Source organism: Phragmites australis, chromosome 1 (assembly GCF_958298935.1).
Source record: "Phragmites australis chromosome 1, lpPhrAust1.1, whole genome shotgun sequence".
NCBI classification, from domain to species: Eukaryota; Viridiplantae; Streptophyta; class Magnoliopsida; order Poales; family Poaceae; genus Phragmites; species Phragmites australis.
Window position 1 is genome coordinate 6,883,725 of NC_084921.1, and position 19,524 is coordinate 6,903,248.

Consider the following 19,524-nt stretch of genomic DNA (forward strand, 5'->3'; position numbering starts at 1 on the left):
GAGCGAGGACTCCCCCTTTTCAAGCTTCTAAAGAAGACCGGTCGTTTCGACTGGACGCCTGAGGCCAAGCAGGCCTTCTGTGATCTGAAGAAATATCTCACCTCGCCACCCGTACTGGTGGCCCCATCCGAGGGCGAGCCACTACTGCTCTACGTCTCGGCCACTCCTCAGGTCGTGAGCATGGTATTGGTGGTGGAGCACGATGAGTGCACGCGGTTAGGTGCTGGGTCCCAGCTCCTGGCCGCCCTCGAGCACTCCCCTGTCCTCGCGGCTCCCCCGAGCAGGGGGTTGAGCCCGAGCACATGGCTCCCCCCGAGCAGGGGGTCGAGTCCGACCACTTGGCTCCTCCCGACCAGGAAGTCGAGCCCGAGCACCCGGTTAGCCCCGACCACGTCACCGAGCTCAGGGGCTGTAGCAGGCCCTCGGGTGAAGCCGCAGCCCGGGCCCGCCTGGTACAGCGACCGGTGTACTTCATCAGTGAAGTCCTCCGGGAGGCCAAGACAAGGTACCCCCAAGCTCAGAAGCTGCACTACGCCGTGCTCATCGCTTCCCGGAAGCTGCGCCACTACTTCTAGGCGCACAAGGTCTCGGTGGTTACCACGTACCCACTGGGGCCCATCCTCCGGAACCGAGAAGGCACCGGGCGCATCGTCAAGTGGGTGGTGGAGCTGGCGGAGTTCGACCTGCACTTTGTCAGCCGCCAGGCGATCAAAAGCCAGGCGCTCTCTGACTTCCTGGCAGAGTGGACACCCGTCCCTGAGGTCGTCCGAGAAGAAATCTCCACATATCCCGGGCACGATGCGCCCGGGTACTGGATTATGCATTTCGACGGTTCCCTCACGCTGAAAGGCGCGGGGGCCGGAGTGGTTCTCACCTCCCTAACGGGTGAAAAACTTCGGTACATCGTGCAGCTGCAGTTCTGCGCATCCAACAATATGGCGGAATATGAGGGCCTCATCGCCAGCCTCCGAGCCGCGATGGGCCTCGGGATTCGTCGCCTCCTGGTCAAGGGAGACTCCCAGCTGGTGGTCAACCAGGTATCGAAAGAATACCAGTGCACGGATCCTCAAATGGCGGCGTACGTGGCGGCAGTCAGGAAGCTAGAGAAGCGCTTCGACGGCCTGGAGCTGCGGTACATCTCTCGCCGCGACAACGCTCTGGCCGATGACCTTTCTCGCCTGGCCTCCTCCCGTGCGCGCGTCCCTGCCAGAGTCTTTGAAGAAAGACTCATACGGCCTTCCATCCTGCCTGCCGAACAGGATGAAGGGGAAACCTTGAGCTCAATTCAGGGGACCCCGGCGGCGCCCTCAGTGGGAAGCCCCGACAGGGTGCCGCCGTCTGGCGAGTGCGCTGCGCTTGCTGACAGTTCTCAAGATGCCTCGTGGATGGACGAGATCCGAGGGTACTTGAAGGAAAGTCCTCCCCGGGGATGATGCCTCTGCCGAAAGAGTTGCTCGGCAGTCCAAACGCTATGCCATAGTAGATGGGGATCTCTACTGGCGTGGCGCAGGCGGCATCCTCCTGAAATGCATCACTCGGGCAGAAGGCGGCGAGCTTCTCGCTGCGGTCCACGAGGGCGAGTGCGGTGGCCATGCATCATTCCGCACGTTGGTCGGGAAGGCCTTCCGGCAAGGTTTCTACTGGCCTACAGCCCTCCAGGATGCTTCCGAGCTGGTTCGGCGCTGCAGGGCGTGCCGGTTCCACGCAAAGCAGATTCACCAGCCAGCTCAGGCTCTTCAAACCATCCCCCTGTCATGGCCTTTCACGGTCTGGGGGCTGGACATTCTGGGTCCATTCCCCCGAGCAATCGGGGGCTATGAGTACCTCTATATCGCCATCGACAAGTTTACCAAGTGGCCAGAGGCAGTTCCAGTCGTCAAGGTGAATCAGGAACTGGGGGTCCCCGAATCCTGAGGCCAGGCCAGCAATCCGCCACGTGGCACCATCCCACGGAGTCTCCTCCGCGAGGTAAAAAGGATTAAGTCCCGGGAGAGGGCGCTCGAGGCCACAGTCAGTGGTCCCCGAGTACCCAAGTTCCCCGATGATCTGCGAAGTCTTAGTACCGGGAAGAAAGTGCTCGGGGAGGTATACGGTGACCCCCGAGCACCCGAGTCCCCCGACGATCAGGAAAGCTAAGTACCGGGAGAAGTGTGCCCGGGGCCGCGAGAGGTGGCCCCCTGGGCACCCAAGTATCCCGAGGACCCACTGAAGGAAGTTTCGGGAGAGAGTGCTCGGGGCTGCGTGCAGCGGCCCCCGAGCACTCGGTCCCCCGAGGATCCGTACAAGCGTGCCCGGGAGAGAGTGCTCGGGGAGGTGAACAGTACCCCCGAGCACTCGGTTCCCCGAGGATCAAGAAAGGGCATTCTCGGTAGAGAGTGCTCGGGGAGGTGAACAGTGACCCCCGAGCACTCGGTTCCCCGACGACTCAGAGAGCCCCCTGACAGTGGCCCCCGCAGGGGCCCACTGATGAGGTGTCAGCCAGTCAAAGGTCCAAGGCCGCATTTAAAGAGCGCGCGTGGCCTGTCACCCCCAACTGCTCCCGCCACACTCGGTGTCAGTTCCTGCCACATTCTGGCAGAAGGGCGTGGGGTCATTAAATGCACGGGTCCCATCCCGTGCCATCCGGCCCGTCTCGGGATAACGTCATAAGGGCCGAGGCGTTCCGTCTGCCGTGCTGCTGTGGCAGGAGAACAAGACAGGGCGGGCACACCGGGCCGCTCTGCGGCTGCCCGGTGGGCCCTCTCCACAGCGCCCGTTGCCAGTGCATTTATGGTGACGGATGACCGGGCGTGGGGCGTATTTTCCACCCCCGGTCACTTCGCACAGAGGCTATGATGACGCCCTTTCCATTTATGGTATCTTGGAACTCGTGCCCCCCCTCCCGTTCGGGGCACGCTACTGCCGGCAGGTATTTAAAGCAGTCGGCAGCACGAACAAAGACAAGTTTTTGAAGCTTTGAAATCTCTGAGCAAGCTAAGTAGCGAAGAGAAGAGAAGATCGAGAGCACCCAGAGCCAATAAACACACGCAGACCGAAGAACAAGGAGCCTCAGGCTCTAAGATAGACAAACATTCTTGTAACCAGCAACATCCTTTAGGGACATTCTCAAGGCATTTATAGTATCCATACAGGAGTAGGGTGTTACGCCTCCGTGCGACCCGAACCTGTCTAAACACCAGCGCATTTACTTCGTTCCGCACTCGATCATTCCACCCCACCGGCCATCGCATTCATACTCATTTATTTCTCCGGCGAACATATTCAGGATCATCCCCCCAGCCGAATCTCTAAAAAGGGGTCCCTCAGGATCCCTGCGACAGGAGTTAACCCTCCGACACCCGCCCTCTCAGGGGACGGTAAGAAGTCCTTACCGCCCTCTCAGAGGGTTGCAGCCCTTTGAGAGTGCGGCAGACGCCTAATTTTGCAAATGTTGACCCGATGAATCTATTTATTTAAATTTTTAATCGAAAAAATATAAAAATAAAAAAACTCGAATCTGGATGGGCTCGATAGCACGGCCACGTAGATCCACCCTGCGACAGCGGCAACGATATGCCCGTCCCACTGTCGTGAGGCGTTGTTGCAACTATCGTCTCGCCGCCATGAGGTGCGACGGTGAACACTAACACTAGCCACTACAGTTTCTCAGCCATCTCCTACCGCGCGATCACAGATTATGTCATCGCAATGAGGAAATTGCCGGCCCTACCGGCTGGTGCCGATGGTTAGGGTGGCAGATGGGGATTGCAGCATTAATCCGATCCCCCACCACCGATGGGGCAAACCCTGGGGTCACCTGTCGCCCACCTCCGCTAGCCTTGCTGCCTTGAGAGAACCGGACATGCAATTGCATATAAGGAACCAAGTAAGTAACATGCACTTTGATTATGCCGTATGTTTACCCATTGCTGTGATGCATAGATCATTTCTATTAGGTGTTGGATGATGGAAAATGTATTCTGATTTTGCATTGAAAATATGGCCTTTTGGATTAGGTGGATTTTTTTGGTCCAGTTGGACGACTTTTGAAATATGTGTGCAGCCTTACAATTATCTGATAAGACTTCAGAAACGGTTCTCATATATTCAAGCACAATTTATGCCTCTTTCCGTCCCAGATTACATGGCATTACTACGATCAGCTTCATCTTCATGTTTCAACATGTCATGATTCTAGTATCCAATTTTATGCTGCTTGCGTGTTCTAAAGTGCATCATTCCAAAACTGTGATGTTTGATGAATACTTGTGCAATTCCTTGTTTTTAGATCATACTTGCGCAATTACTTGATACCGGTACAGATTTGCTCATTATTATTTGGGAATTTTTAGGCTATGGGCGACTATAGGGGATGACCGTGACCGGCGAGTGAAGGAACAGTGACAATCTGCAAAATAATAAAAATATAAATATGTTGGGATTATGTCGAAAATCTTATGCATACTTAGACTATTTTCCCCCTTGAGGCTTTAATATTTATGGCTTCCAATGCAACATATTATAGTAGGCCAGCAGCCTTTTCTTTTGAAACAAGTATCATACTAACTTAAGATTTCAACCCCCTCTCATGTAAACTATAGGTACATATTCAAGGTTCATAGAGGAATATGTTACGAGTAATGATAAAATGCCTAATTCTGATGTTACTGCTTACCTAGTGTAGGTGACCTTTTCACAGAGTTGGTAACCGTCGTAGGGTTTTTTTAATTCACAACGCTTAACTCCTTGATCTTTAGCACTTCACTAAAAGCTTGTGTTTTGGTAGCACTGCTGGCACTTGTGCTTTCTGCATTCAAACTGTAAGCTGAACCTTCGCTGGGAAAAAAGAAAAAATGATGCTATGTCAACTTTCTTGTAAATGGTATTAGACAGTTGTAGAAACATGTATAGCAAATATCTTACAGTATTTGACTGAAGTTTTGCTTCGGTGGCATGTCCAATTCATCTAAACCTCTCTCGAACATTTCTAAAACCTTTGTTATCGTAGGACGATGTATCGGTAATACTTGTATGCACCACAAGCCAATCAAACTCATCTTTTTGGCGATTTCCTCAACTTCACTTGTGACTTCGCAAGCTTGTAATCCATCATATTGACCAAAGTGGTCATAAATCCAATCTGGAAAATACTTTTCACTGGACCTTTGAACCACTGATTTCACATTTTTCCTTCCTCCAACAATCTCTAACAACATCATTCCATAACTATAAACATCTGATTTTGTTGAAACAGCTCCGAAGGTTCGAGAGTGCACTTCAGGAGCGATGAATCCAATTGTTCCTCTAGCACCAGTCATTGAAAGCTTGCTCTCCTTGGTACGACACAATTTGGCTAAACCAAAATCAGCTATCTTTGGGCAAAAATCCTGATCTAGAAGGATATTTTGAGGCTTGATATCGAAGTGGATGATGCGTGTATTGCAACTATGGTGCAAGTATTCTAACCCTCGAGCAATCCCAATTGCTATTGTATAGAGCTTTTCCCATCCTAAAACTGCTTTAGGATTCTCAGAATAGATGTACTTATCCAAAGAACCATTGGGCATGTACTCATATATAAGAGCTCGTTTTGAACCCTCCAAACAAAACCCAAATAATCTAACAATATTAACATGAGATGTCCTGCCAATGCTCATGACCTCGTTCACGAACTCCTCCCCATTTCCCTTGCACTCATGCAAGAATTTCACAGCAACCCGACGACCATCGTATAGCGTTCCTTTGAAAACCTTTCCACAACCACCTTCTCCAAGCTTATTATTGAGAGAAGAAGTTATATTCGCTACCTCTGAGTACTTGTATCTTTTTGGAGCTAGGGACCCATATGATACTATTAGAGCCTCAATGTTCCTTTCACTGGTGCTTTTATGCTTTTTGGCAAGGAGAAACCGTATTTTTTTCACCTTCCTCTTACGTATCAGCACACAAAGACATGGAAAGAGCAAGCTTGCAGTTGCCGCCATCAAAACTGAGATTAGAACATATGTTATTTTCTTTACAAAATCATAATGTATGTTATATTATTTTTTTTATTGTGAAACTTGTTCCATATTTTCCTCCAGATGAATCAGTCCTGTACGAGATGACTGCTTGCCTTTTTCTTTTAATGTAAAGAGCCAATGTGAATTATTTACCTATTAATATTATCGTCCCCACAGTCCTTCTGCTTCCTGTAACGGCCATAAGCTTGGTTAACACGATTAATGTCGAGATACTACTATATTTGACAATTACTCAAATTAGAAAAAATGTTTGGAACTTCAGTATTTTGGAGATAATACTGTAGTACAAAAGAGGATATATTGCTAGTGAAGACCAGAAGAGCTTTTCTCATCTCTTTTGACTAAAGAACTAATTCAAAGAAGGTTTCACTTCATACAAGTAGGGATGCAAGTGAGTGCTCAACTACCCACTCTAATTCATTAAAAAAATCCATCATAACTAACTAATAAAGTAACTAAGAAAATAAACTAACAATTAGGTGGAATAGCATTTTTTTCAAAGGAGTGGGTTTTAAATCCACCTAAAAAATATGAAACTTGCATCCCTAAATACAAGGGGCAGCCATAAAATTATAGGACTGCATCTACCGATGGAGATATTTGTGGAAAATTGCTCCGTTGGTTTTACTGGGCTTCATATCAAACTTATTGCGATGAACACAAGTAGTGGCAATACTAATCTCTGCCATTAACAAATATGCGTTGAATGATAACTTTTTAGTACAATGTGAAAACTACACGTGCATGATTTAGTCTTATGGCATGCACATCTATTTTGCTCCTGAAAGTATACAAAATTACTTACAAGTTTGAACCAATTCACTTTTTTGAAATTTGCTTGCAGCAAAATTGTTCTCATTTTTTATTGAAGATATGTAGCAACTAAATTTGATATTATCTTTGAATTGTTCTAATTTATTCACAAAAATTGTTGAACATCCGATCTGAATTACCTTAACATATTTCTTAAATTGCTCACGGATCTATTCTAATTTACTTACGATTTTTCACAAAGTTGCTTACATAACTGCATTTAAGAGCAAACGAACAGATAGATTTTTTTATCAAATATTTTCTCTTTTTTTTACCACACATTGAAGTAGGTCACAAATAAGTGTTCCAAGTCAAGATGCAAAAAGAAAAGTCAAAAAATGGAATAAAATTCTCATGTTCAGACTTTTTTTACTAAAAATATGTGTGGAATAAAATGTTGCAAGTCCAGATGCAAAAAAAAAAAGTTCAAAAATGAAATAAATTACTTATGTTCAGATTTTGTTTTTACTAAAAATATATGTGCATGCTACAAGTCTAAATATGCACGTTTAATTTTTAGATGTGTCCTAATTTTTTTGTGGGGCTGATGAATGACGATTTGCCTTGTTTCTACACGATCAATTTTGTACAAAGGTTGCACAAGGCGTGCATATGTAAACATTACATTCTTTATCTATACTAATCGTATAGGTAATTGTTAGTGCACGGGTTGCTTTATTTTTCTAGGTCCACCCACCTCAGCGCATGGGACCTATGAAGGATTGATGGCATGATAGGCAGCACTAAAGCAGCGCCAATGTGCTGCCAAGATGCAATGGTCACAAAAGATGGGCCAATGTGCCAATGTACCAAGATGCGCCAATGTGCTGCCAAGATCACAAAAGACTTCTTCCAGTTGAATGCATGTGTAAAATATGGGCATCCAAGGTGCTGACGACTGGGCATCCGCGTCCACACAAGGTGCTGACTACTGTGGGCTACTGGGCTATTGGGACCAGAGAATTCCGATATTTTCGATATTTCTATTTTGTCGGTCAGTCCCGTAAATTTCTTTTATCGTTTGAAATTTTTATTTTTTAAAAAAATTCTCGTATTGTAGCACACCATTACACACTACTATGTATGTTTGAATCAGTGATACTCCTTTATTTCTATATTATTATATGTAGTTTTTATGTTAAATGGTTTGAAAACGATTGATGTTATTTTCTAGAGAAATTGAGTCGTTGTTTTCTAAATTTTAAACGAAAAAATTTGAATAGAATTCTGATAAATCCGAAAATCCCGTTTATCGGTAACCCGACAAATTTCTGCTATCGGTAAATAAAATCCTGATCAGAACTCACCGTCACTGGCGCATGTCGACCGGCGCAGGCTGCCATCGCGGCAGAGGCACGCGAATGCCGCGGCGGCGTTGTCATACCGGCACTGCCCGCCGGTCGCGATGCAGGCGGCGCAGTCGCCGATGGTAGCCGCCTCCCACTCCAGGACGAACCCGCCCTTCAGGAGCCAGGTGTAGTCGTTGGCAGACATCATGACGGGGGCCTCCGGCCCAAGCACAGGCATGTACGTGTACGTGCACCGGCCCGTCGCGATCGCCGGTGGGCTGCCCCAGTAGTAGCTCCCCCCGAGGTACGCGAAAATGGGAGTACTGCAGTTGGAGGTGACGTTCACGTAACCGCGCCCGTGCGGTTCCGTGCCGTTGCAGTTGTAGAGGAAGCACAGGGCCCGGTTCCGGCGGCTAATCGTGAACGGGCTGAGCGCGATGCTGGACGACATGTTGAAGTCGGTGCGGCACACGCCGTTGACGGCGGAGACCTTGGTGTGGGAGGCGATGAAGGAGTTGTTGGCGTAGTCGATGCCGAGGACGTGGATGGCGGAGCCCTTCAAGGAAGCCACGCTGCCGTCGTCGCACCAGACCTGGAAGGCCGGGTGACCACAGGATGACGAGGACTGGCTGCTGCCGCCGAGCCAGAATGGGTATCTGACGGGGAGCTTCCCGCATGTCGCCGGCTCGCAGTCGGCGTGCGCGCGGTGATGGAACTGGAGGAGCAAGGAGGCGAGGAGCAGTAAGGTCGGGTGCATGTTGTCTGAAGAGGCAAATAGGCAATTGGCCGCTAATGGCAGCAGGACTGGCCTCGTAGAAGATGTACCCGGGTGAGAATTTGGATCCCAATCCACTGAAATTCCCTCACCGAACACCCCAAGGCCATTTTCGGTCTTTCGATATGAGGAGCTGGGGACCGAGTAATTATGATTAGTTGAAATTTGGTCTTTCGATATGAGCAATACAAGTTTGGGCTTGGGCTGTGGATTAGCATTAGGCTACACTTTAGGCATCGGTGGTCCGAAGTGAGACTTTTGAGAGCCAAGGCAGAGGCTCCTGGGATTGGGAGTGGGATCCACCTCCTCGCTAGGAGTTAGGATTGCAAATTTGCATACTGCTGGGCAATCAGATACCTCATCAGCCGTTGTAGCGCTGTCTCGCGGGTGAGACTAGGGCGGCGGAGGCAAAATTACACCAGCAACATTGTGCGAGTCACCGGAGTTCAAGATTGGCCTCGCCGGGAAGACGGACAGGGTCGTGCCTCCGCGAGACGAAGAAAATGGTGGCGACCGATGCGGCAGCGCGTGGGTGCAGGCATCGAAGCAGGGAAACATCGGCACCCATCCACGGCATGGGGTGCTGCCGATGGCGCGTGCTTCTTCAACTGCAAATCTGCAATGCACTTGCAGATTAGCGCACCATCGAGGACCCCAAGTAAGTGCAAATCTTGAGCATATGATGAGTACGTATTACTGCTGCACCACGATTTTCGGTAGATGATGACACATTGGCAAGTTTCAATTGGGTTATGGTTCATACGTTAGGTTCTGAAAAAATGATACTCTGAAACCTGAATTTTGTTTTCCTTAGCGGCAATTTATTCTGTTGATTCAATATGTAAACTACAACCTTAATTGTATCTATATCAGGACTCATGAAGTGTGCACCGATAACCTACAAAACTCAAGGCAATCATGTAGGCCTCGTTTCGCCATAAGTGATATATACATATACATATATACATATATATATACATATATATATACATATATACATATATATATACATATATATATACATATATACATATATATATATACATATATATACACACATATATATATATATACACACATATATATATATATACATATATAACGGGAACAACTATGATCAAACCGTGAGTATATACTCCTAGGAGTAGAGTACAGACTATAAGTGATATATATATATATATATATATATATATATATATATATATATATATATATATTGTATATCTATTTTGTATATATAATGGGATCAACTATGATCATTACCCCTGTCTGGCGCGTTGCCATTACCGCACGTCATTCATTACTTAGGCCAAAAAACGAGGAGAATACCTCGCTGCCACACGAATCTCCACCATGATGGTGCAAGCGATCAAAGGACTCACCATCAAAGGAGCTGAATGGCTTACTCGGTATAGGCTCCGGAGCGCATTAACTCCGTCAAGCCTCGTCACAGTAAACCACTGAGGAGGTCATGAACTCCCACCTTCAGCGTACCTACCAACCACGCAGTTTTCTCTAGATTACGATGTCACCGTCAAGCTTCACCATTGTCGCTCACGGTCACCATGGAGAGGCTCCTCAACAGTGACAAGCTATAGTAAGATATATTGACTATGATATTGGACTGGAGCTAGTTCCTTCTGCATCTGCTCGTCTCTCCGTACCTCGAGGTCAGTGGATAAGGGGGTACTATTGGGGGAAATACCTCAGCCTGTAGATATTACTAAAGGGTCGCCATCAAGAGCTCCCCTTAGGCTCTAGATCCCCAGCCGTAGGTCTGGCTTTCGAAGACCGCGAACCCCTCCGACCACTACCTCTCAAGACTGGAGAAGTTGCTGGTCTCCAGAAGGGATTGTTGGGGGGGCCAAACGTCCTTGGACCCATCAACATATGCATGTGAATCTCGGATTCTCGGGTCTCTAGGCTCCAGAGTTCTCCAGAGCCCCAGCTTCTAGGAGCCTCAGCCTAGGGAGTGGGCCATTAAGTCTTGGAGGAAAATTAGCTAGAGGGAGCCCACGAGCCATCCTTTCCGACAGGTATTTAATACTAGTACAAGTGGTGGCATCCTAACATTCGGGACAATGTGGCGTCGTGCCACAATTGAAGACCGGCTGAGTATCACACGCTCTAGGTCACCTACACCATTGTATTTGCCATATTAGATAATATCTTCTAGCTATGAGTAAATGTATTCTACCTGAACTCAAGCTGTGTAATTCGACTAGCTCCAAGTCCCTGTAGCATAGCGGTAACTTGTATTGCTATCTCTATAAGAGTTTATTTGTATACTTACATCCCGAATGAGTCTGTCCTCTAGAGGAGGCTCTCGCCGCACTTGTTCGTGGAAGACATTTTCTTGCTCCAATAACTAACAAAATTAGGTTCATTAATTTTGGACATCTCGGGATTTAGTTATGAATTTATCAATATTTAACATATTCACTTAATTATAGAGAAAACATTATCACTTTCATGCATGCGCGTATTTTTAACATGTAGATGGTAGTGATAGTAGTACAGACCCAATAAAATTGGTTTATATATATATATTTTCAGCTCTAGATATTTTTCTATGCATTTTTAATTATTTCAACATATTTATCAATACAACTAATATTCATTTTGGCATTTAATGAAATTTTCTAAAAATCAAAATACTCTAAAATACCTTTTGTACCTGGATCCACCTAGCTACAGTTTCGATCGATGGATCCAGGACCCACAGAATATGGTCAATATATTTGACCACGGTTAAAATCGACCTGGGGGCGATTGACCGAGCTTTGATCGGTCGCTGGTGGAGCTCGGTCGGGGAGGTGTACCATGAGCTTCAACACGACATGGGGATTCCATTTGAGTCACCGACGGTGACATGTATGGTGACGTCTACCTCGGCAACGGTCATGGTGTGTGGTGGCGCTCGAGTCAACAGTGGCAAGGTGCTATGGCGAGGGAAGGGGCATGTGATGCTCAAGAGAGGACGGTGAAGCTCACCATGGCTTGGTTGGAGTTAGGGCCAGGGAGAGCTTGTGGCTCGGAGTTCATCGGCGAGGTGGAGGTGGTACTTGGCCAGCATGGAGGAAGACGGGTGTGCAGGAGCTCTGGTTCGGGAAGCAGCTTAGGAGACAGTAATCTAGTGAAGGAGCTTATGAGCAACTTCCTCGGCATTGAAGCGGGAGGTAGCTCAGCAGTGGCCATGGCGGGCAACGGCGCTTGGTACATGGTGGTGGAGCGTTGTGGTGAGAGAGAAAGGAAAGGGAGGCGCGTGGGAGGATCAATGAGGCATGGCGGAGCTCATCCTTGCTCAGGATCGAGGGAAGGGGTTGGCAGCTGAGAGATCGACAGCGAGGTTCCTTGCAGCTAAGTCGTGGCTGGAAGTGAGGAAGACGGCCACGTAGCTTGTGCTCGGCCGCGAGATGGAGCAGGAGAGACGGCAACTGGTGGAGGGTTGCACCGCGTCGTGAGCGGGCGTAGGCCGCATAGGACGGGAGAGCAACAATTCCTTCCATGGAGACCGGTAGGGTGCGGTAACACGCTCCACATGCTGTGGGCCAATTCGGGAACAATGCGCTCATGCCCCCGATTCCTTCCACGATAAAGAGTAGTATATTTCTGGTACTTAATCATGAGTCAATTTTATAGGTTAATAAGACACGTGGCTGGGGATGATGTTGGACCTGCACCTAACTATGTGCAGGGCGCCCTGGACCTGAGCCAAGCTCGTCCAATTTATGCATGTCCAGTAATGGTCATGTCTTTGTCTTTGTTATTGTTCTTTCTCTACGAGCTGTTGAAGGTGGTGCTAGTTTTAGGTGGAGTTTGTTTCGTGGTGATTTTTTCCTAGTGAGCGCGATTTTGCTATAGAAGGCGAGTGGAATCTGCTCTTCCTTAGGAGTGAGATTTTTTTTGACCGAACAGTCAAGTAGCTCTCAAAAACAAGATTTTTTTGTCGGTCCCAAACGCCCAACTTAGCCTAGCAGGACTAGAGTATTTCTTGCCTATGATCCAGACGCACCCTATATCCTTACCAAGAGCTGTACTTCCAGTCTTCCTCGACAAAGTACCTACTTTAGCAAAAGTTCTCTGGTGATTATGATCGTGGCCTGCTAGTAGCACAAATGTGACTCAAGAAACTGTCATGCTTTTAGTACAACAATACAAGAGCAGTCCAGAAGATTAGCGTACTTTGATATTTTTTTACCATAAATCTTGAAGCAATTAGACATTTTAACCTTGACCCGGCCAAGTAATGGACATGCAACACTTTTTTCTGATCGTTGCTAGGCCGAAGAAATAACATGAATTTTCTTTCTGATTTCCAAGATACGCTAATATATTGTTTTTCTGTTACCAAGTTGGTTTGTTCTCGTCTCCTGATTAGACCCACATTTGCGCATAGAACATGCAGGCGGACATGGTCTAGCAATCAAAATCGGATCACGTAATGACAACTTTATCATCAGGACAAGCAACCCTGATGATACTTGCATACCCATCCTTGACGCAAAACGAAATTTACTAGTTCTATATGACACATGAATGACTACAGTACATGGTTTATCCTTGGGTGTTCGATCACTGTCACAAGCAGGAATCGCAGCAGCTCTTCTGTGTCTGATCATACTTGGCGCTGTCGCTCTTGTCGCGCTCCACAAGCGAAAGAAGAGGAAACGATCGGTGTCACTGGTCGGCCTCATCCGTAAAGGGACGCCATTGGCATCGCTCAGGAAAGAGTTCAGCATGACCGGTTCGCCCCGTACGCACATCTTCACCTACGAGGAGCTCGACGAGGCCACCGACGGCTTCAGCGACGCCCGCGAGCTCGGCGTCGGCGGCTTCGGGACAGTGTACAAAGGTACGTGCATTTTAGCTGGTGCTCGATGGTTCACGAGTTAATTTGATAGATCGGTTTCAGAGCAAAGAAATGGCGTCCGTGTTGTGCAGGGATTCTCCGCGAGGTGGCGTTCCGGTGCCTGCAGCCGGAGCAGGACGTGAGGCCGCCGGTCAGGGAGGTCTTGGACGTGCTGAGAGAGGCTCAGAGGACGGAGCAGGTTAGATGTGTCACCGACGATGACGTGGGGTTGCTGAAGAAGAGCATCGACGGCTCACCTGACTCCGTGATGTACCCGTGGATAAGCCCATCCACAACTACCAATAACAGCAGTTGAGGGTTCAGAAAATATTGCCGTCAGTGGCCTGTGTGAGTGTGAGGACTCTGCGAAATGTAAATTGATCACATAGTACTGCTGGTGTATCTTTTTTTTTTCAGGAACTACCTTCACACATCTTGGATGAGCCAGCCGCATTCCGCAGTACAGGGAGTCGCGCAAAGTCACAGTGTGCAATTGTGCATGATCGCCGACTTGACCAACTAGGGGACCCAAATTTCCAGCAAAATCATACGCCAGTGTGTGTATGTCTCGCGCAGTGCAACAATGCCAATAGAACACTCTCCTCTCCACGTCCTGCTCTTCCTCTGCAGCCTCGCCGCCGGCTCTGCAGCCACCGAACTGATCCCGAACGCCACCACGTCGTCGTCGTGCCCGTCGTACCGGTGCGGCCACGCCGTGGACATCCGGTACCCGTTCTGGATCGACGACACGAGCGCCGGCAACGCCTCTGCCTCCCACTACTGCGGGTACCCGAGCCTGCGTCTGGAGTGCCGCCGCGAGACGCCGGTGCTGCCGCTCCCGTCGGGGGACTACGCCGTAACCCACATCCTGTACAGCGACAGGACCGTCTCCCTCTTCGACCTCGGCGTATTCTCGCTGTCCAACACCTGCCCGCTCGTCGGCCGCAACCTGTCCCTCCCGTCCGGATCGCCGCTGTCGCTCACGGCAAGGGACACCAGCCTCATCCTCTTCATCCACTGCACCTTCATGGGCCTCCCGAGCCACCTCGTGGCGTGCCTCGAGGGCGACGGCATGCACCACTCGTACGTCTTCCGCGACGGCGACGAGCTCATGCCCCACGGGTACGCGGGCCTGTGCCAGGACGTCATCGGCATGCCGGTGCTCAGAAGGTCCCTACCCGGGGCCGGGGCCGGGGGATCCGGCCCGCTGGACGCCATCGTGCCAGCGCTCAACATGGGTTTCGAGCTGAGCTGGAGCCCGGAGTTACACGGAGAGTGCGGCCAGTGCGAGAGAGCCGGCGGCTTGTGCGGCCGGCGTCGGCAGGCGGTGCACGAGGCGTGGACCTTCGCGTGCTTTCGGGCTGCGGCGACTTCTGCATGGATTGCTCCGAGATCTCCAGGTGAGCAACATAGATCGAATACACCTTTTAGATGATTTCGTTTCCTTTTCTTTACAGGATTTTCCGTTCCTCTAGTGGGCTTAATAAGTATTGCAAAACGCAAAGGTGCTAACGGGCCAGTACGTGTCGAAGATCATTATCATCAATTGGTCACGAACTTTTTTATTTTTATATTTTAAAATAAAAAATACAAATATATGCATCCCTTTTTAAAATCTCAATTCGTAACTGGGTCGAGTGATGGCCTAGCCGCCTAGCCCATATGGAAGTTATCCGGTGTCCGTGTGATTTTCCTAAAAAAAAGGTCCGTCCGATAATTACGATTGGTGTGTCTGTATAACAGTCTCATCGTCAACCTTGTCGTGCGTTGCGTATGCTTTGGACGTAGGCGAGTAGGGGACCATGGGCTAAGATTAATAATAAATCAGGACATGGCTGGTGGCTCTTTTGTTCGATACAGATACGTAAGAATCGGTGTCCTCTGACTTAGGTAATGTAGTCACGGTGATTTCAATCCTGTGACATCCCGCATGGATGAACAAGATTTCGATGTCACAGCTAACTGTTTGCCACAGTATTCCCAGTGGACAGTAAATCCGACAATGTGCTAGCAGTACTTGACTTAAAATACTGTAGCACTTCATATGTTACTGTGAATCTCTGGTTTCACACTTGTGAAGTCAGAGGCCCGATACGCACTGGGTTGGTCCGGAATAGAAAATATGATCCACATCCGTCTGCGTCTATGGCCCACTCCAATGTACGGACGTGACAAGTGTGCATGGTTTGTTATTCCAGTCCAACGGTAGCAACCGTTATAGGTAAGCTTGTGTGAACGCACGCCTCGAATCAGTTACCAGTGAAGCTTCCGTTTTCCAACTCGTTTGGAAAACAGGTTTGAAAGGCTCTCGTTCCAAAATTTTCATTCCGTTGCTTGCTAGTTGGGATCAGGGATTCTAATTTTATTTTACAATTTTTTTCACCAGCAAAAAGACTAAAGTTTCAGTTATTTTTGGATCTCTGCTATACGAGTCTCTCATATCAATGAAAAAAAAATTAAAATTATTCTCCTTCAAAATTTATAAGATTTCACCGAAACTTCGACAAAATTTTAATCCCTAATTGGAATGCAACGCAACATTTTCTAATAATGAAATAAAAATGTTGGCTCGAGCCTCCATAGAGACATTGAACCATTAATTATTTTAAAATTGTAGCAATTAAGCTGACAGCATCACGAAACCATGATATAAAGGAACCTGTCGAATATCTAACTATAGGGTATATGCGCATAAAAATATATATCATACATTGACAGGGTATGTACAACACGTATTAAATAGTTTCAGATATCACGAAACCAAATCAGCGGTACCTGATATACCCGGAATCAAGAAGATACATACTAGAAAGGTTTATGTTGGTTATCCAACTCGAAACGATCAGTATTTAAAATGGATCTATCTAATTTGACGTCAAGAAAAACAACTCTATATCGACCACGGTTGGATAGGAGTCGGTACCGCACCCCTATATAAGGCGGAAAGGCTAGGGATGGAGAGAACGAAGAGAGAGGCAAGCGTCAAGACCTTAGCAGAGGAGCTACTTGGCAGCTTTAGTTCTAGGTTAGATTAGATCCGATCTACTCTTGTAATAGTCTTCGTCACATTGTTTGTACTCGAGATCATCAATATACAGCATTAGCACCCTCACAGGACGTAAGGTATTACTCCAAGCGGAGGCCCGAACCTGTATATATTGCGTGTCTCATCTCGTGATTAATCCCTGCACTCGAAGATACCCAGTCAATTTATGGACATATCGTCGAGAACTAATCTTTAACAGTAGGCGCGCCAGGTAGGGGCCTTCTTCTGTTTTGTAGGGTTAATCATGCCTCGGGCTCACTTTTGCGTCGGATTCTCCGACACCGGCTTCTACGACTACTTCAAGTAGACAGCGGACATCTTCGAGTCCTCTCCCGTCGACTATGAGATCATCTTCGGAACTATGGTTTTCCGTTGGGACGATCAAGGCGGACTGATCCACACCGGTACCCTCGAGTCCAGATTATTGGATGTGTACCGTGAGGTGGGACATCTCGAGTGGGATCCCGCGGAGCCTAATGTTCTCCACTGTATGGACACCGACAGTGACAAGGGTGGCGACGGTGACTCCAAACTAGCCAGAGCAGCCGAATAGATCGATTTGTGTTCATGGCCAGAGGCAACGACCCCCCATCGGTTGACCCAATGGCGGTGGATCCAAACGACGTGGTCGACAACGGCGTGGAAATTCTTGAAGATCCGGTGACACCTATCGCTGCCGACGGTACTGGTGCAGAGTTACCAACTGAAACATCCGTAACTGGAGCCTTACGTGCACCCGACACGACCCTCCACCGGCAGACCGCGGGAAGGCAGATGCCTCTTGGCCTTCCCCGACGACTTCCGGTGGATGTGCCTACGCCCATGATAGCCCGCGGCTTAAGGGACAAGTTCCCTCCAAACAGTCGCCATGAGGCTTCATCGGCTCGACCGCAACCGAGCCTCGGCAGCGACATATTCAGTACTCTGGACGCTAACGTGCAAGGAGCTCATATAATTATTAGATTCCTTCTAGAATTGGATCAGGTGAATCCACTAACTCCTATGGCCAATCAAGTCAAGATTCTACTTGATACGGCTCAGATCCAAGTTACTCGAGCAAATAATCCCCACAACTCCATGCCCCCCAGTCGATATTGTCTCGGCTCAAGGAGCCACGGACGGGAACGTTCTCGAGTAGAGGAGTCTCAGACGGGAAGCTCAGATGGTCGATCCCGAACACGACACTGTGGGTTGAACTGTAGCTACCCTATCCATAGGCGCAGAAATCAGGAAGACTTGAGAAACTGTATTCCTCACAACCGGCACGATCTACGTATGGTGATCAAAAATCGCCATGAGGAACATCGTGAAGACGATCACCACTACAACAACTGTAGATTTATAGGATGAGATGGTCAACATGACTCCCCTACTCGAAAAGACAGGCGTGATAATCCCTCACCACCTCCTCCTGAAGAGTTCTACGAGGGCTGCGAGGCTTTCGTACGCAAACTTCGATCAATTCGGTGGCCCGAGAAGTTCAAAGCGGGCCTGATCCAGAAGTACGACGGGAAGATCAATCACAATGAGTGGTTGCAGATCTACATCATTATCATTCGAGCAGCCGGGGGTGATAAACGAGTAATGGCCAATTACATGTTAACCTTCCTTGATGGACCCGCAAGGTCCTGGTTGCTAAACTTGTTGTCCAACTCGATTCGTTCGTGGGTAAAACTTAAGGCTCAGTTCATAGCCAATTTTCAAGGCACATTCGAGCGTCCAGGAATGGAGAACGGCCTCCACCAGCTGCACTAAGTCGACGATGAATCCCTTCGAGATTTCATCCGCTGGTTCAACGATAAGTGTAACACGATCCCGGATATCTCCGATGAGTCGGTAATCATCGCCTTCAAACGATGTGTTCAGGACACGGATTTGCGTGGAAAGATGGCTATCGGAAGATCCGTACGGTCAAAGAGGTTTTCGAGTTAGCCAACAAGTACGCAAAACGAGCGAAAGCGCAGGTGCGCATTAAAAAACTTCAATCTGATAAGGACAAACCTGAGTTCTCGAAGAGCGGAGGAAAGAAGAACAAATTAGGTGACAAGCGCAATGATCCCGATACGACTATAGCTACGGTCGACAAGAGAAAATTGCGCAACACTAGGGACAACAAAGGTCTCAGTAGATGTGACGGAAAATGGTGTCCTATCCATTGGAGCAACCAGCACGACTTCAACGAGTGCTATGTGTTTAAAAACAAATTTGATGAAAAGATCAAGGCAAATGCTACGTATGGTAATAAACAGGTTAAGGCAAACGTTGAGGATGATAAGCCCTAGTTTCATAAGGCTGGTCACAACTTGGTGCATATTTTTTGAAGAATCTGCTACGTATAAATTCAAAAGACAATATAAGACGATCGAACGAAAAGTTAATCCGACCCTCACTAAACCCACTCGATATCTCAAATAGTCAGAACAGTGGATCACCTTTGATCCACATCCGTCTGCGTCTATGGCCCACTCGAACGTATGGGCGTGACAAGTGTGCATTGTTTGTATTCTCCAGTCCGGTAGCATCCGTTATTCTAAGCTGGTGTGAACGGACGCCTCGAATCAGTTACCAGTGAAGCAAGTTGGAAAACAGGTTTGAAAGGCTCTCGTTCCAAATTTTCCATTCCGTTGCTTGCTAGTTGGGATCAGGGATTTTATGTCATTTTACAAAAAAATTTCACCAGCAAAAAGACTAAAATTTTAGTTATTTTTCGTTCTATGCTATACAAGCCTCACGTATCGATAAAAGAA

General features: G+C 48.1%; 2 protein-coding genes across 5 annotated transcripts in view; one reads left to right on the forward strand and one right to left on the reverse strand.

Moving 5' to 3' along the window:
* Positions 1–9,210, reverse strand: part of LOC133897484 (LEAF RUST 10 DISEASE-RESISTANCE LOCUS RECEPTOR-LIKE PROTEIN KINASE-like 2.1) — a 92,105-nt gene extending 82,895 nt beyond the window's left edge. For 3 of the 4 annotated variants that reach the window (XR_009905918.1, XM_062338437.1, XM_062338369.1), the window contains exons 1-4: positions 8,123–9,210; positions 6,135–6,170; positions 4,903–5,968; positions 4,655–4,815 (exon numbers count right to left, since the gene is read on the reverse strand). Coding sequence is in view for 3 of the 4 variants with exons in the window: in XM_062338437.1 (XP_062194421.1) it covers positions 4,704–4,815; positions 4,903–5,968; positions 6,135–6,170; positions 8,123–8,861 (1,953 nt within the window). In the remaining variant the exon portion in view is untranslated. Of the gene's footprint in view, positions 1–4,066; positions 4,388–4,654; positions 4,816–4,902; positions 5,969–6,134; positions 6,171–8,122 lie in introns of those variants that run through there. The other variant, XM_062338297.1, reaches the window with a different exon arrangement.
* Positions 9,211–13,475: 4,265 nt separating this feature from the next.
* Positions 13,476–15,220, forward strand: LOC133898014 (LEAF RUST 10 DISEASE-RESISTANCE LOCUS RECEPTOR-LIKE PROTEIN KINASE-like 2.1). The gene is made up of 2 exons (XM_062338829.1): positions 13,476–13,734; positions 13,824–15,220. The coding sequence occupies exon 2, from the start codon at positions 14,315–14,317 to the stop codon at positions 15,164–15,166; it is 852 nt and encodes a 283-aa protein (XP_062194813.1). The 5' UTR covers positions 13,476–13,734; positions 13,824–14,314; the 3' UTR covers positions 15,167–15,220.
* Positions 15,221–19,524: the final 4,304 nt, after the last annotated feature.